Consider the following 18,141-nt stretch of genomic DNA (forward strand, 5'->3'; position numbering starts at 1 on the left):
TAATGTGTCGTCTCTTCCTTTCTCTCCCCACTTGAAATATAAATAAAACTAGTACTCATCTCCCAATTCATTTCCAGCAATTAGTTTTATAAATACACACCAATCGTGCCTCCTCTATATACACTGAAGGAGATACTTAGAGACTGTTACTGGGTAGAGTGACTGTGTAATTGTGTGCATGTGTCCGTGTGCAAGTGTGTGTGTGTGTGTGTTAGAGACCCTGAAGATAAGCCAGCTCAAGAATAGAGTCACACATACTCGTACATATACAAATGCATATACATATACATAATATACATATACATATGAGCAGCTCAGATGCAAAAGCCGCCAAATGGCACCTCCATCAAATAATGAAATAATGATATTGGTGATAATGAATGCTTTCTGCACATATTATACATTCATCAAATACTTTAACTTCAAATCCACTTAATCCCGACCTCAGACCATTCAGGAATACCGGTTTGTTGGCAGAATACATTAGAAGAAAACATGTTAAATGCACTTAGCAGGTGTTGTATCTGAGCTCTTCATCATATACAGCGGGGAAATAAGTATCAGCATTTTTATCAGTAAGGGGATTTCTATGTGGGCTATTGACACAAAATTTCCACCAGATGTAGCCATCAAGCCAAATATTGAATTCATACAAAGATATCAGAACATTTAAGTATACAAGTTGAGTCATAATAAATAAAGTGAAATGACTCAGGGAATAGGTATTGAACACAAGAAGAGAACAAGGTGCAAAATGGCATAGAAAGACAGGAGATCTCCTGAAATCTGTCAGTGTTGAAAGAGAAAACCTGCCCCGTATCAGTACTAATTGATATCAGTTGCTTTAGTCCTAATTGACGGCCTATAGAGGCTTTTCTTTACCCAGGAGGCACACAGGAAAGACTTTATGATGGGATTAAGCAAAGACCTCTCTAAAGATTTTCGTAATCTTATTGTTGAAAACCATTTCATGATGGGAATGGTAATAGGTGCATTTCCAGAATGCTGAATGTTCCTGTGAGCAGTGTGGGGACCATTATCCGGAAATGGAAAGAGCATCACTTCACCATAAACCGGCCACGATCAGGTGCTCCACGTAAGATCCCTGTCTGAGGAGTAAAAAGAAGAGTCCTCCAAGGGTCAAGAACCACTCGGGCAGAACTTCAGGAAGACCTTGTATCAGCAGGTTGTTTCAAAGAAAACTATAAGCAGTGCACTGAACCGCCATGGCATCCATGCATGCTCACCATACAAAACTTCATTGCTGAGCAAAAAGCATGTTGAGGCTCGGTTAAAGATTGCGAAAGAGCATTTGGAGAAGCCTGTAGATTATTAGGAGACTACAGTATGGTCAGATGAAAACAGAATGTAACTTTTTGGCAGTCATTCTACACACCATGTTTGGAGAAGAAATGGCACTCCCCACCACCCCAAGAACACCATACCAACTGTTAAGTTCGGGGGTGGAAGCATCATGGTTTGGAGCTGCTTTTTAGGAAGGGGTACTGGCAGACTTCATATTATTGAAGACAGGATGAATAGAGAAATGTACCGGGACATTCTGGTAAAATCTACCAGAAAGCTGAAAATGAAAAGAGGGTGGACAATGATCCCAAACACAAGGCAAAGGAAGTGGTTTCAAAGACAGAAAATAAAGTTGCTTGAATGGCCCAGTTAGAGAAATGAAGATCAAAGTTCATAAAAGAGGCCCAAGGAACCTTCAAGATTTTAACACCATTTGTGTGGAAGAATGGGCCAGGATCACTCCTGAGCAATGCAAACGACTGGTCTCTCCATACAAGAGGCGTCTAGAAGCTGTAATCACCAACAAAGGCTTTTCTACAAAGTATTAAATAAAGTGTGTTCAATACTTATTGCCTGTGTCATTTCACTGTATTTATTATGACTCAACTTGTATACTTAAATGTTCTGATTTCTTTGTATGAATTCAAGCTTGATGGCTACATATAGTGGAAATTTTGTGTCAATAGCCCACTTAGAAATCCCCTTTCTGATAAAAATGCTGATGTGTCAAATACTTATTTTCCCCGCTGTACATACAGTATACATAAAAAATATATGCACAAGAGCCCTAACAATCAAACAGGTATTTAGCTCTTGACTGGTCTGAAATGTAATCAGTTGTGTTTATTTCCGGCCTCACTCAACACCAAGACTTCAGTTTTACCTGAAAGCGTAATGCTGCTGTTATGCTTTTAAACAAAGCGTCCTTTCTGTTCTTTCCTATGTTTCTTCTCATTTCAATTATTTTCTTTCTGTTCCATTCACATCTCTTCATCAGTCTGTCTCCAGTTTGCTCTGTTTCATTGCCTTTATCACAATGGGTGCTAGTCGGCCCCCATCGCCACAGCGATAACATATCATAAACAATAGGCCAAAGAGCCAGACAAGGACAAATAATTCCCTCTACAACTACACACATATACTTTCTTTCTAAGTTTTGTTCCCTGGTCCATGTCCCCCACCTGCTTAACGTCCCTCGCTTCCTTTTGCCATTTATTCCATTTATTTACTTTATTACCATCTTGCGATCTACCAGCCAGAAGTAAAGTGAAACACAATGACGCCGCTTTCTGCCCCTTGACGATACATGAACAATGCAGTTGACCTGCTGGCCAGCAAGAGCTGTTTAAAGTCCAAACGCAGAACTGGAGCGACGGACATCCTGAAAGGTAAACAGCCCTCTCCTCGCCGGGCCCCTCACTACCTGATGCCCTGCAAACAGCAAACCGGTTTCTCACATCTAAAGTCATACCAGTTTTTTTTTATTTTGCTACACCTGTGAGCTTGGAGCAATTCTCTGGAAGGTAGATGTGGAAAAATCACACCTGGAAAATAAAAGGAAAATTAGACGCTATGATGATGAATTGCTCTACTGTTGACATTGCATAAATCTGTGGCGTCCAGGTAACATGAAAACATACACACATATAAACGAAAGCTTATGATTACTCATTTCATTTCGTTATGCTTTTTATCAAGCACAAGACATTTATTGCAATATTCAACACATTTAATCAAAGTAAACTTTATTAATAAATTAAATTATTCATTAAGGAAACTATTGAACTACTAAACAATAAAAAATAAAATGAAGTAGACATGACTCTTTCTGTAAATATTTGTAACAAATTTTTTGCAAAATGATGCACAGAAAAATGTTAATCCATAATCTGCAGAAACGAATGCCACAAAGGGAAAACAACTACCCCTAGTACTAAGGAATTTCCACTCATCCGTTAACAAACAATAACTCCTGGCGCTGATCCATATTCGGAAACATTCAGAAGCTTTCACTGGCTGGATGATGTCTAAACATCTGGATTATGCAATGCCAGTCATCTTAAAAAAAATGTCATGATCTGCCAGTCAGATCTTATGTATGTTTTAATTTTTTGTTCATAACAAATAAATGCCCTGCACAAGGGCTCCATAAATTCCACAGAGTTACATTTCATTGTGCCTTGTTACTGTTTACTAAAGTCTCTGTGTGTGTTTTGTGGTAGTTTATCTTCATGCCAGTTCTGTCAGTGGGCCTTAGCCTGATAATTTATGGGGTAAAGTGTATTTGTTTTATGTGTCTGCGTGCGTTTGATTTTGCAATTGTAGTCCTGTGTTTCTGTTTATCATGACTTATTCGTTGTTAATAAGGGGTTGAAAGCATGTAAGAGAAAATCTGTGTATATATGTGTCTGTATAGTAGCATTGCAGCTGCTCAGACAAATATTACTTCATGTGTGGAAAACTACAGCTACAGTAATTAATATCTTAACAAGACGATGACATCATAGTCTTTCTTTAGATCCCAAACTCTCTCCAGAGACTTTAAATACGACACGCTGGGTATAAACAGTTTCATTTGTATCCCAAAACAACCTCCATGCCCATCTTAAAAGCACTAGTACACGGTTGTGTAATAAAATGGTTATAACATGGTAACAACACATGCATAAACACATAATGATTCTGAATTACCTTCAAACATGCATGTCAACACAGATCCGCATACCATATTTAAACATAAATATAAACAGAATCCACAATTATTCAACTATGCTTTAAAAAGTCTAGAAAAGTACCTGGCTGCACATGCAAAAGCAGCTAAACACCACCTCAGTCAAAAAATGAGATAATGATATTAACTGAACGCCCCCAGGTACGTATTATATGTTTATCCAATACTTTCGCTTTAAATCCGATTAATCTAAAAAATGCTGGTTTGTTGGCAGAATCCACTTAATGCCAGGTGAAGTCATCTAAGTGCGCAAAAGACAACTGTGAAAGAACTGTGATTACAATATCAAGGTGAATAAACGACAATTATGATTATTGTCATAATCGTGCAGCCCTGCTTAGACCTGAATACAACTCAAATGTGCCAGCCACATGCATCACAATACCTTAATAGACGTTTTGGCAAAAAACAGCTTGCATGCACTTAGAGCGTTTTGCTGCGAAATACATTTAAATGTGTTAAATACCAATGAAATCATGACTAAAGTGAGATTTATGAAAATAAGACATTTTAGTTAAATCTTTACATTGGCGTTAAAGTGAAATTACTCACCTAAACATAAGAGCATGATAAAAAAATTATAATTAATAAGACAACATGTCAGATGCACATACAGGGTTTTGCGTGCTCTTCATATATTATGTAATTGCTTAGGTCACTTCATAAACCTACCTGAGGATAAAGAGATAACTGAGGCAATTCTCACTTTTTCTGCAAAACTACAATGCTTATAAATCATCAGGCACACCCAAAACATAAACTAAATTCCTTCATTAATGGCACTTCCTGTCCGACTCATTCTCTTTAATGGGGCAACACAGAACACCAGAAGGAAAAGAGGAAAACAGGACGCATCTGTGTAAGACAACACGCACCCAGAAACTATCTGTATTTAAACCATGTGCTAACATGTCCTGCACTTTCATCACACTATTAAAAACGAGAGGAGGCAATGAGTGAAATGTGAATTCTGATCAAACGTGATTTCTGACATTGCAAAAATAAAGTTAATTTACAGGCATGCAAGCTGCGGCAGATGTGTGGATTTTTGAGAAATTAGGTATTGGAATTTCATTAAAATCTCCTTTTGCCAAGCTCTGTCCACACATATTCCATATTGGCCTGCCATGCCGGTTATCTTTTGTTGAGGCATGTAAGACACCAACCACAGAGATCCAACCCTGTCTACCTTATTCACACCAGCAGTGTCCAAGTACAAAGGTTTTACTAAAAAACACACCAAATGGCTATGAGATCACTAAGACACAATTACATAACATACTCTGATATTGGTGGACTCCTGTCTTACAAAGTTTAGATATTGGTTAGGTCTGTGGCCCTCTGGATCAAAGATGAATTGCCTTGACATACAGAAACACTCAAAAACCATCAGTCCATCTGCACTGAATTAAGCATGGCTATATAAGCATGGCTCCGCAAAGAATGTTTACCCAGTCAAATATGCTTATATATTTCCTTTACAGTCCAAGGTCAAAGGTTACTTGCCGTCTGTGCCATTTATAGATGTGAACTTGAAATGCTGTTGGCATTTCTGAAAAGCTGGCGGTGTTTTTAGGTATGTCTGAAATGTGCGCCACTGTTCACTTGCATAGTGATGTGTGTCAAAGTGTTGGGAAATCATTACTCACTGTTGTCAGTAAATGTTTGGTTGTCCCAGTCCCAAGCATCCACGATCAGAGTGTATGCACGCTGGGAAAGAAAGAGAGAGAGAGAGGTTAGCCAGTATACATGTGGGTCTTCACATAAAAGTGGACAAACATAAAAGATCAATAGCTGTGTTTGCATAACCCTTTAAATTGTGCAAATTGAAAATTTGACAAATAAAAACACGGCAATTTCGCAAAAACTTCAAATATTGCAAAAAAGGTTTTTTACGCTTGCATGAAACAGCTTTTTGCATTTACAGGTCACCTGGTGTATGTAAGTCACATGTTCATTATTTAAAAATGGTTAAATATGTTTAGACAGAAGACAAAGTTCTTTAATAAACTTATAAAAGACAAAAAAATTATGGGAATACTGGATTTTTACCAAACAACGAAGTGCCACAATATATAAAGACCTCACAGCGATATACTGTAGGTAAACGATACATGGCATAACCATGATTTTTTTATTTACTTTTTGCGAGAGTTTCAAGGTTAGATTGAAAATTTTGGCATGGATTGTCTGCATTCACCATATATAGTTAGCTTGTATAAAAAAATAAAGTCACTGACAGATATGTTAAATTAATATGTGTGTGCGTGAGACTGATTTTGTTTGTAAGTGCATTTGAAAGGATGCAGGTCAAGGCAATACTGTGAGTAACCTGGTTCTCACGCTCTTGTGACTGATTAGCTTGGTTATAAACCAGGTAAACTTTTAGATGTTGCAAGCCTGTGGGTGTGTGTATTAGGTCACAGCTGTAGTCATCAACAATTTATTAATGATTGTGTGCTGTTTATCTATGTGTATGTGTATGTGTTTTACACAGGCACATGCCTCCAGTGAAGAACATTCTTCAGCTCATTCATTTTGTGGGAAAATGGTTTGTGAACCTGTGTCGACTAAGAGCAGGGGCAGGAAAACTTCAAAGGTTCCTGAACAAGCAGCACTTTACAGTGAGTGATGCGTGCCGATTTTAAGGCAGGTGAGTTCATGTTCCCTCACTCAAATGAGGGGTACTTGATTCTCTTCCCTTTAATCTGACAGACCCTAAACGTCGTTGGGATTACCAACATTGTCCTGCATGACGACAACTTTTGAGGAAAAACTCTAACTGGATTTCCTACTGGATACCAGCAACACCCAGGGAGTGCACATCCTCACATACTCAAAATATGTACAGTATAGCTTGAAACCACTGTATGCTGCCAAATGTAAATGTCTAGATTGTAAATCAAACTAATTACTTTGCAACTAATTTGGAAGAGTGTTACAAAAGGCTTTTTATAATGTTTAGACACGAAATGAACATGAACAGGTCTGTGATTGGCTGAGAAGTGGGGGGGGGGGGGGGTTTGGGCGACAAGACTGCATGGAAACATGCCCATGGATTCCGTGTGCTGACGCTTTCGCATCTTTTCTCTGGAAGCATGAATTAGCACGCTAACATCAGTGAAGCCAAACCACTCAAACTTGTATGTGCATGCATTAAATGGTAGGAAGAAAATACATCTGATGCAGGCATGGCTTTAAATCTTGAACTAAACCTGAAGCAAAATTCACATGAATGTGTGTGTGTGCACATATAACTATTCAGAACAAAATGATCTCTTTACTCTACAGAAAGAGCAAAATTACAGTTTTTAAAATACACAATTTCCATCACCAACATCAAGTCCTTATATCATAACATTATGGCAGTAATATGGCATGATCAATGATGCAACATTTGTTGTTTTTTGCAACTATACATGGGTTTTTAAGATAAAATGACATCAAGATGAAGTGTGATGTTTAAAAATCGGATACATTTATATAAATGCAGATCTGTGCAGATTTTCTGTACCTGTACTGAAAACTGGAAATAACAAAGATTTTTTTAAAGATGCACTCATGAATTGTTACCTGGAGCACTTTGCAGTCCATGCATTGTACCTCAAACAGACTATTCATAGACAGACTTGATTTATAAATCAAAATGTTAAACTCATTCAGGCATCGGCAATAAAAATGAGACAAATGCAATAAACATGGATGATATTTCTCCCACTGTGTACAAATAGTGGGAATCCAAATGTCTTTCTGTCTTTCGTATATGCCTTTTGACATATCATTTTAGATACTTAAATACAGATTTAATCAGTCCAAGACACTGAAATTTGATTTTATTCAAATAAAAGTATTGACATGAACACCTGCTTTTATGTACAGTGTAATAAAGTTTAAAGACAGTGATTAGACACCAACCACGTTTTTAGAGAGGAGGAGAGGGAAAGATTTTACATGTATCTTTCATTAGTCAAAGGGCAATAAGACACCCACATACACATACCAACAGATACACGGGCACACACACACACACATACTGTACTCTGAGTCTGCCAATGAATAAATTACACCTTCTAAGTGACACTAAGCAAGCAGTGCCACAGTTTTTACACCTCAGAGGGCAGCGTGGTCATATACTGCAAGACCACAGCCCGATTACTTTTATTATCACAGATACACACACAAGGATTAGTACAACATTAATACAAGTACAAATCTACTCTATGCATAACATAGAGCAGAAACTGTTCCTTTAAAAAATAAATAATGTGAATTTCGCAGGTTGGTACAGTACCAAATTTCTGTGGCACAGAATTAGTAGTGCTATTTAAGTTTAAGCAATAAGCAATGAGAGGCTGCATGAGGGCAACACCAAAATAATAATTTTTGTGCACTAATTTCTAAGATTATTTCATCAGATCTTAGATTTTAGACAGAGGTATTGATTGATAAAAAAGTGAAAGTGCACTCTAAATAAATGCTTTTGTTTCAATCCGTAGTTGGGTCAAATATGGGCAAACCCAACCACTGGTTTAAATTAATCTAGATCTTTCTTAGGTTTTAACCCAACCATGGGCTGAAAAAAACCTACTTTGTGTGCAATTGTAGCATCATAAAGCTACAATAAATTAGACCCAGAATCAGGCCAGATGGGAATATAGCAGGTCTGATATCAATTGCTAAAATTTCTGCAGCCAGCAAATGAAAAATCAGTCCAGATAAAGAATGTGAAGCAGGTTGCACCAAACACCCGTGATCTAATGCTTAGCCAACTACACAGAACAGAGAAGAGATGAAAAACAAGAGACTCAACCCTCATCCAAGAAAAGAGGAGGTGAAAAGAGAGCAGAAATGAAAGGAATAAAGGGGAAAATTAAAGGAGACCAGAAGTTTGGGAGTATTTAGTCTTGAGGCAAGTTAGTAAACACCCCACCCATGTTTTAACTGTGAGGAGTATAGGTAATGGATTTGCTTGTAATTAGTGTCTCTGTGTCTTTCAGTAAAACACTCTGTCTTTCTTTCGAAGTGAAGAAATTTATCTTGGCTAGTCCACATTTACGTAATTTCAGGAATGACAGTGGATACAGACATATTCTGTGCTTTAGATTCTGGTTGAAAGAGATGGACCAGCAAGTTTTGCAGTAACTAGTAAACCAGCCTCAAGCTTGAACCAGCAAAGAAATTCATTTTGGTCTAAACAGGCCTGTTAAGTGACCACTGACCTCAAGTCGCAAATGAGCCACTAATTTGCTTATAAAGCTTTTGATATAATTAAACGTGATAAATTATCCATTTCAGTTTGGCTTTAAAAATACTGTGTATTCTAAAGGCTGATAAATTCCTTATTGTGAGACAGGACATGAACTTGGGAAGCTTGGAAAAGATTAAACAAAAAATGGTGGTGTGCACTCAGTTGGATGGGATTTTTTATCCAAAAACAAAGCATGGTATGCTGGAAGAGTATCAAAGATCTCGCAGCTGTAGGACGTCAGCCACAGCGGGACATATAAGGCTCATAAACATCACCTTCCGTAAACTGCATCCCACCCCTGGCACACCCGATTAGCTAAGAATCTATGGACAATGGCAGATATAAGCGTCTTGGCAGATTTTAGTTCGACTGACGCTGATCAAAGAAGACCATGTGTGTTCATGCAGCCTTAACCTAATGTTTCATCAGAACACATGCAAACCCAACTTTATTTCTATTTGCTCTTTGTGCATTTGCGAAGACTGAAATGCATTTATAATGCACTTAACATTATGGGAAGATTTTTCCATTAGCAAGTATTTGATTCTGAAGTTTGCCAATTACAAAAATAATGGATTGCACTATTAAACATCACAGCAGGAAGATTTGCTTTCTACTAAGGGCTGTCTGCACCAGTATAAACAGGAGTGTGAATATGCATAAGTATTCACAGCAGCAGTAAAAAAAGTATCCATGTCAGGATACCAACCCTTAATTGAATAAACCAGGGAAGTTGAAGTGCCTTTCTGTTAACAGCAGTGACTATATCAATACTCCAATAAAAAAACACATACATACAGTAGAAGTATTCATGTACAATCCCAAAATATCTGAGCAGGAGCACACATGCCTCATACAGTACTGCATACACTAATGTCTAACACTGAGCAATTACTGTGTATTTAAAAGAAAACCATTTTGAAAGGCGTGTGTGTACCCAACAGATGAAAACAAAAAGCTCTTGCCCCAGGCTACTGATATCATCACCACTCAATCTGTAGGAAAACAGGAATAATTCAATGCAAACCACCATCTACCAATACAGAATGATTAGGTTTTAAAAAAGCAGCAACAATCACACTGATCTAAGCAGTGTGTGGTTTGAGTTAAATGTTTTACCCACAGTAATGCATCCTGCATTATCTTACAACCTATCTGTTTTGGTCTATTTAGCAACAATGCCTTAATCTGAAATGTGATCAAGCAGACAACTCCCACAGCCTTTCTATTCTCTATCACTTCAGTTGTGATAACACTCCATAAACATGCCAGCTCTAGTCAAAAACTCTTGTCTTGTGTAAATCGTGCCTGTTTTGCCCATTTCAAAATGCAATTTCACGTTTGCCCAAAACGCATTCTTAAGAGATCACGCTACTGTCAAACTTTAATGATAACCATTCCAGACAATTCTTTTAACATGGAAAAGATGCTAACATCCATGCTAAAACCTGCATGGAGACCTGAGAGTCTCTGCTGGTAATGTGTTATTAGTGGGATCTGCATTGTGTAGGAGTGCCAAAACCGACTATAAAAACGATTTTTGCAATGGTTTTAATTGTTAACAACGTATTCATAAAATAGAATTTGCATTGCTTTTCAGTTTGGCTCTTAGTTTATAATGATTCTTTAAGTTGCACATACAAGATTGGAGATCTTCATATCTTTGGTGCATGTTTTCTTTATTTGTGCTGTAATTAATGTGCAAATTGGGCTTCCTGTAGAACAACCAAGTGAAATATGGTGTAACAAAAAGTCACTAGCTATGGGAAATTTCACTAGATTTCGCAGTTCAAACCAGACATTTACACAGATTGTTTTCCTTCTGCACTCTGTAATACAGTACATGGCCATATTGCAGCCATGTCCCGCTGAATGTGAAGTAAGGCACGCTACAACCTATAAATACGACACCATCAGTTAAGCGTGTAAAAGTATACTCAGCGCGCGCGAGAGAGAGAGACACGCACGCAGCAGCCGTCCCCGCGCAGCCGTACGCGCGTCGTAACCGGAGACCCTCTTCTCATCATCTACACGATTAATACCAATGACCGGTGCGACACCGAGCTCTGCTCTTTCCATCGACTCAAAGATTTGCTTTGCAATGAGTATACAGTACGAGTGTTTTCAGATATTCGTGTGCAGGCATAGCTCAACTGGAAAAGCATTGCGTTAACAGCGCAAAGTCATGGGTTCGATCCCAGAAAAAACAGAGGAAACTTATAAAGAATGCACTCCACGTACCTTCATAAAAGCGTCTACCAAATATAAAAATGCCCTTAAACTCGAACATGAACCAACCATGACAGCAATATTATAACGGATTACAATGTTCTTTATAAGGCATTATGGACACCTTTATATAAAGTATATTTAATGTATTGTATAGTAAATGTAACATAAAGGGGTTGACACAACATATAGAAATACCTACCGGCCAGGCAAACTGAAAGGGTATGATAACGGTCCCGAGGTCATTGGCCTTGTTTGGGTTTCCATTGAGTCCTTTCAACTGAAACGTATTTCCCCCGAGCACGCTCGTGCTCGCAGTGCCGTATGTACATAAACTATACGTGGTGACCTCCACCTGGTATTCCTTTAGACAAACTTTGAAGTACGTGTCACATTCGTCCCGGTCGCACAGACCGTCTCGTGCGCTCCGCGCGCCGTCGCAGCAGTTGCCATTCGCGAGCTCGCCCCTGTCATTCTCCAAGCTCATCAACTGAAGCTCCAAATAACCCGATGAGTGGCAAACCTAAAAATAACATAAACAGGGGGTAAAATATATATATATGTTTGTTTGCCAAGATTGACTGAAATTGTTTTCACTTGCTGGCGTTAAAACAAACCCAATATAAAACAGAAATTTTAAGTCAGTGCAATGTACTCCACTGTGTTATATAGCCTATATGTTCTGATTTGAGGAGTGTTTTGATTGTTTTACATGCAGAAAGCCACAAGTGCACTTGCAACAATTGTGACTCGTTCAATAATTAAATATGACTGTTACACATGAAACACTTTTAATTAATAATGTACTGTAGGCAATGCATAAAGTTTCACTGCAGATGCGTTACACTGCGCACGGACAGGTTATAATACGCATTTAAGGATCACATGATTTCGGGATAATTGAATTAGAATAAAAATCCCCAAAATCTAACTTTACAACAAAAATGAATGAATTTCGTTTCAAAGTAAACCGCTTGATTTATTAATGTACATTTAATAAAGTGGACTGTATGACGCAAGAAAGTTTTTAACTCACCTCAGTCCAAAACGTCAAAATTAGGAACACTAGTGAGAAACAACCTCCGAAATAGTTATGCATGACTCCTATGAAGTTAATACGGCATGGTTAAAAAAAACGCATCTATGCAGGGTTATCCACAAAATCCAGCCATTCAAAAAGTGATTCCTTTCGTCGCAAGCGCTGCAGAAGATGAGATGAAAGTCATTCACATACATCCACTCGTTCTCAGTCAGGCTGTTCTCACTATATCAGTCAACTAATAGCCGCCTCAACGTGCTTTGATTGACAGTGCAGTAAACCATTGGGAAGTCATTAGTAGTTGTAGAACGTCTGAAGTAGCCAACCACAAGTTTAGAGGGCGGAGCCTCGCTCTATAAATCACAGATCCGACCAAATCAATGATTTTGTAAGTGGAAATGTAAGATTTGAAGCATGAATTAGGGGTTTTTAATATTTAAAAGTGTTTAATTATTTTGCACAAATTATAATTTTATATTTTGAAAAACGTTACAGTTAAATGACAACATAACTATTGTTTTACGTGTGCTGCTGCTATCTATAAACGATTTTTATACACTAAGGTTTTTGGTTGCATTTTTATATTGTACGTTAGTTCACAATCCAAATTGAAGTCTAAAACTTAATTTTCTGGGTAACAGACACAGAGCGCCCTCTAGTGAATTAAGTACTGGTTTGCACGTGAGTCCTTACACCAGACTGTCCATCACCATCTTTCCTAAATGTATGTTATTATGCTTAGACCTGATCTAATCTTGACTTTTTATTATGTATGTAATCATATCAACACAAAATAAAGATAAACTTCAGACGAGCTATGTGAGGATTAAGACATGTAAATGATTGTATTTAGTAGCTACTTGACCATATCACTCTCTCATCTCATGAGGTCATTATTGTGCCTGATAAATCAGCGTGGGAATGTTTGGATTAAGCATTTTTTTGCAAAAACCTTCCCACCCCAAAGGCGTTATGCCAACCTAATAAAAAGCCAGAAATTGAACTTGCAACAGACTACATGACTATATCAGAAATCTACTTTATGGGTGTATCGTATCCTGATTTTTGTTAATCAATGTCTTTCTCTCTCTTGCTTTAGGAAATGGGTGACGCTATATTCCTAATCTTACGGTCAGACTCCATCCTGCGTTCCTCTATGGCCAGAATAAAGAAAGGAAATCAGCCCCAGTGCTGCATGCAGATGAATAATAACTAAGTGAACAATACTCACTGCAGTCTGAGGATGTGACACACTGGGGCTCTGATAGAAAGGCACCTGTACTCTGTTAACACCACTGAACGTGATTCATACTGTAAGGGTTTTGCTTTCCCATGAATGCACGTGAGTCATTTTAACATGTCAGATTCAGACATGTATTGGGATTATGACCATTTCATGTTTTTTTTTCCGTTGTCATCAGTTTTGTCTGCAATCAAAAATTTAACTGGTTTAGATAAACACAAAAGAAAATATTTTGATAAATGATGGTAAGCACACAGTTGACAGTACCATTTGACTTCCATATAAGAAAGAAATACTGTGTGCATTCACTCTTTCTGTATCTCTCTTTATCTTCATCCTCTCTCTGCAATCTTTCCATTCTCTTGAAGAAACAAAATCAAGTGTAATGGAGCAGAAGTGTAAGCAAGCAGGTGTGTCACTTGGAGATGTGAAGTTCTTGTAATGTCAGTGATGGAGTGTAAAAGTGCTAAACCTTTGACCTCAAGTCAGACTTTTACAGCCTATTATGCAGAATGTGTACGCATCTGCCCTTTACACCTTTCTCTGGGTGACTGAACAGGTGAGACATGGCACACTGTGTGAATAGTAGTTTTTCGATTTTCACTTTTGTCAATTTTGGTATGTTGCAACCTGATACACCCCATAAAGTACCCCATAATGACAAATTAAAAAACTTAAAAAATGAATAAGAAATGTAGATTGAATTGCAGGTGCTGCTTGTGCCACAAAAATCAACTTTTATTACAAAACTTTTAAATAATGTCAGAGTACTGAAGCTGAACTAAAACTTGTTTCACAAGATCCAATCTGCTGGCAGCTTTAGCAATGCTGTGACCCCACCACATGTAGCAGGTCCCTTTTTAAAGCCCAGAACATCAGCTGTGGTTCTGATCCAGAATTGATGTCAGGCTTCGTTTAGGTCTATGGCCCACAAGGGTTAACCTCAAGCGGGTATATGCGTGCCTAGCAGTGGGTGGGTGTGTAGAGAATGAAGCTGTTATCAGCTCAGTCAGCTGTGCCAATTATTCATTTCATTAATGTGCCATAAGAGTGGGAGGGGTACACGAACACGCATACACAATAAGACATTGTGTTGCTTATATACAGTGCTGAATAGGAGGAGATTTCTTAAAAAATCCCTAAGGATCTCGCGTGTGACTGTGACCTTCTAAACATCAGAAAATTTTCGGGTGTGTTTTTTTATTTAAAAAAAAAAGAATAGAAAACCATTTATTTTGAAAGCCATATGCAACAAGTTTACGTCTACTTTAGTTTTGCTTTGCATTCAAAGATCTTGTACTTTCACTTATTACCGTATCTGTTGCTTTTTTCTCTTGCTTAGACTTGTTAAGACTCATTTAATGAGTTCTTGCCTACTCAACACTCCTACGCGTTTTCGTGTTTTGTTTCAAAAAGTTTTGGGCAGGGAGAGATCCTGTGCAATTGTGTTTCACACACTGAGGCATTTTTCTTCATGAGGTAACATTTCCTGCAAAAGTGAGAGAAGGGGTGGAGCAAAAAGCTAATTTATCTTAGAGATGTCTGTCAAAGCTACTGCGTTATCCAGGGAATTCAAGGGGAATTCCACAGACATTCCATGTCTGTTCCAAACACTTCCAAAAGCTCAGTTCAGCGGATCAAGAACGCCACGCATCATAAACATATGTCAAGGATGTGTCCCTTTACCTCCTTCTCAGTAAATCTCTACCTGTACAGTCCTATGCCAATTCACATTCCTGGTTATAATTTCTGAACCCTGACATGACATTGGAGGGCAACCCCTTATATCTGATGCTGTAATCCTTTTATGTTCAGGATTGTGGAATTAATTTCCAAAGAAATGGAGATGGGGAGAATTGGAGAGGAGGAAAATCTGGCCTCTACATGCTAAGGAGACACACACACGTTTGTGAGAACGCACACACATTTGTCCTAATGCCAAAAGTAATGCCTGGGCAGATCTTATCAATCAAAAGAAAACATAAGAGAGGAAAAATCCAGGCAAACAAGAGAAGATGAGGCAGGCTCTTATCTTTGTTTACTGTAACTACAGAACACTCCAGAGATTTTCAAGGGCTCTATGTGACATCGCAGTTCTAAGTTCTAGAGTCGGTTCTAAATGGAGTCAACTTTGTTGACAGTCAAGAGTTTAAAGAGTTTAATCTGTTTGTCTTGGTGACGCCTCAGATCTTTGGCTCTTTACAGATTCATGGTGGTTTGTATTTCAAAAGCTTCTGGAAGCATAAACATGTCGGTCAGTGATTGATCATTTTCTAATTGTCCTTATATGAACTGACAATATCTTAGTGACTTTATGCTAACAAATGTACACACGGTGATGATGTCATGCATTAAAATAAGGGTTAACTACTGGGGTTAAAGTTAGGTTAACCAGAGGCACAGGAATGTTGTTGTACTGTGTTTTCACCTGTAAAGTTGTCTTATAGACTGAAACACTTACAAACTATATTGTAGAAATTCATAAATGTCAAAGTGCATTGTTGCAACTCTATCTTTATATTCGCTAATATTTGTTGTTAGATCAATCATTACATTAAAGGCATCAGATTTGTACGCTGTAGGGATTATTTGCCATTTATCCTCGGATGATAGATGGCATGCCCACACACAGGACATGTGGGAGATGGTGACTGAACCTTTACCTGAGCATTACAGCTAGACATTATGTCTCCACACTGCATCACAAACACGCACAACACAACAGTAGGTCTTGATCTTTTGAACTACCACTTATTAAATACTCATTTAACACACATATCATCTAAAAGCTCAAAGAACTGTGAAGGTTGGTAGCTGCAATAATACAGCAGCTGTTGTGACTTCAGAAAGTGAGTGTAGGCCTATGGTGTCTGCACGTCTGCATATGGATTAAGTTAATAGTGTGTGTGAGCAGAGGAGTGTCTTTTAAGTAGGATTTTAAATGGTCTGGCTCTGAGATGCAGTATTATGGTCAGTCTTTTACACAGAATCCAATTATTACCTGACCACATAATAACGCAGTGTTACACTGTAAATCACTATCTTCATGATAATTTATGATTTCAGCATTTATATCATATTGCACATATGCTCTGTAAAGATAACAGTGGTTTGTGTTTTTCAGCATCTATTGCTGAAGGAATCAAAACAGAAACCAAACCAGAGTTTGATAGTTAATAATAAAATATGTTATCCATTAGAAAAAGGCTTTAGGTATTCCACTGTATTGACAACCTTTAAGTTGTGGTTGTTGCAATAACCTTCACAATCACCAAAAGGAGCAAAGAATATAATTTAGATTTCGGGGAGAAGAACTGAAGTGTTGTCGCATCAATTTAAATCTAACTAACTTTTAGAAGTTGTTTACATGAAACATTTAAAAACCTGAAATGTAATGGTACAATAAACTCCATCCTGGAATTTAAGGAACCCATTGTATCAACAAATAGTTAAATATATTAGCAAAGTGTATTTGCCCCTCGTGTATTTGTTCCAGATATTATAAATGAATAAATGTTTTACCAAGACTGTCAATATTTGTTTAATAGGCAACCCCAGATTGTACTCCATACGATAAAAGATTTATGAGTAATGTAAAATTAGATCTGCTATCCCATTCGGCCAGCAGGCGTCGCTGTGCACGAACATTTTACCCCAGAATTATCTTTCAAACAAAATAGCTTTTCACTGGACTTTTGCAAATCTGAATCAAATTGAATGACCAAATTTATAGGTTTAATAAAGAGAGTGGCCAAATGCATCTGCCAAATGCATGAATGTTATGTAAAAGTTGCCCTGCTTGCATACAGCACAAAAATCAAGCAGCAACTTCTATCAACAAACTGGGGGCATTCACATACAATTTTACTCTGTGAAGTAACTTTGTGAATTTTTTTTGTGTTGTTGAATGTTAAATGCAAAATTAACAAATGTGAAACGAAAAAGAACAGCCACATGTAATCTAAAGTCTTTAATGGTTTATTGTGCTGAATTATCAGTCTATATTAAACAATTTATTGTGAATATTTATATTCAAAACATTTAAACCTCTATTTTGTAAAGGATACTCTTAAAAATAAAGATGCTCAAAATGTTCTTCACAGTGATGTCATAGAAGAACCATTTTTTGTTTCTCAAAGAACCATTTAGTTAAATTATCTTAAAAGAATAATTTCTTTGTTCACCAAAAAGATTTTTTTTGAAACACAAAGTGTCTTCAGACATTAAAGGTTCTTTATGGAACATTTAGTCCAAAATGGTTTTTTTATGGCATCATGAAGCACCTTTGTTTTTAAAAGGGAAATAGCATCAAACATGAACGAAAACACCAAATAAGTTCCAGTACA

At 37.5% G+C, this 18,141-nt stretch overlaps 1 protein-coding gene across 2 annotated transcripts in view; it reads right to left on the minus strand.

Annotated features, from left to right (window-relative positions):
* jag2a (jagged canonical Notch ligand 2a) overlaps positions 1-12,776 on the minus strand; it is a 35,080-nt gene extending 22,304 nt beyond the window's left edge. For both annotated transcript variants that reach the window (XM_065296437.1, XM_065296436.1), the window contains exons 1-3: positions 12,550-12,776; positions 11,716-12,036; positions 5,686-5,746 (exon numbers count right to left, since the gene is read on the minus strand). In XM_065296437.1, the coding sequence (XP_065152509.1) occupies positions 5,686-5,746; positions 11,716-12,036; positions 12,550-12,612 (445 nt within the window). In that variant the 5' untranslated portion in view covers positions 12,613-12,776. The remainder of the gene's footprint in view (positions 1-5,685; positions 5,747-11,715; positions 12,037-12,549) is intronic.
* Positions 12,777-18,141: the final 5,365 nt, after the last annotated feature.

Source organism: Paramisgurnus dabryanus, chromosome 20 (assembly GCF_030506205.2).
Source record: "Paramisgurnus dabryanus chromosome 20, PD_genome_1.1, whole genome shotgun sequence".
In the NCBI taxonomy this organism is placed as follows: domain Eukaryota; kingdom Metazoa; phylum Chordata; class Actinopteri; order Cypriniformes; family Cobitidae; genus Paramisgurnus; species Paramisgurnus dabryanus.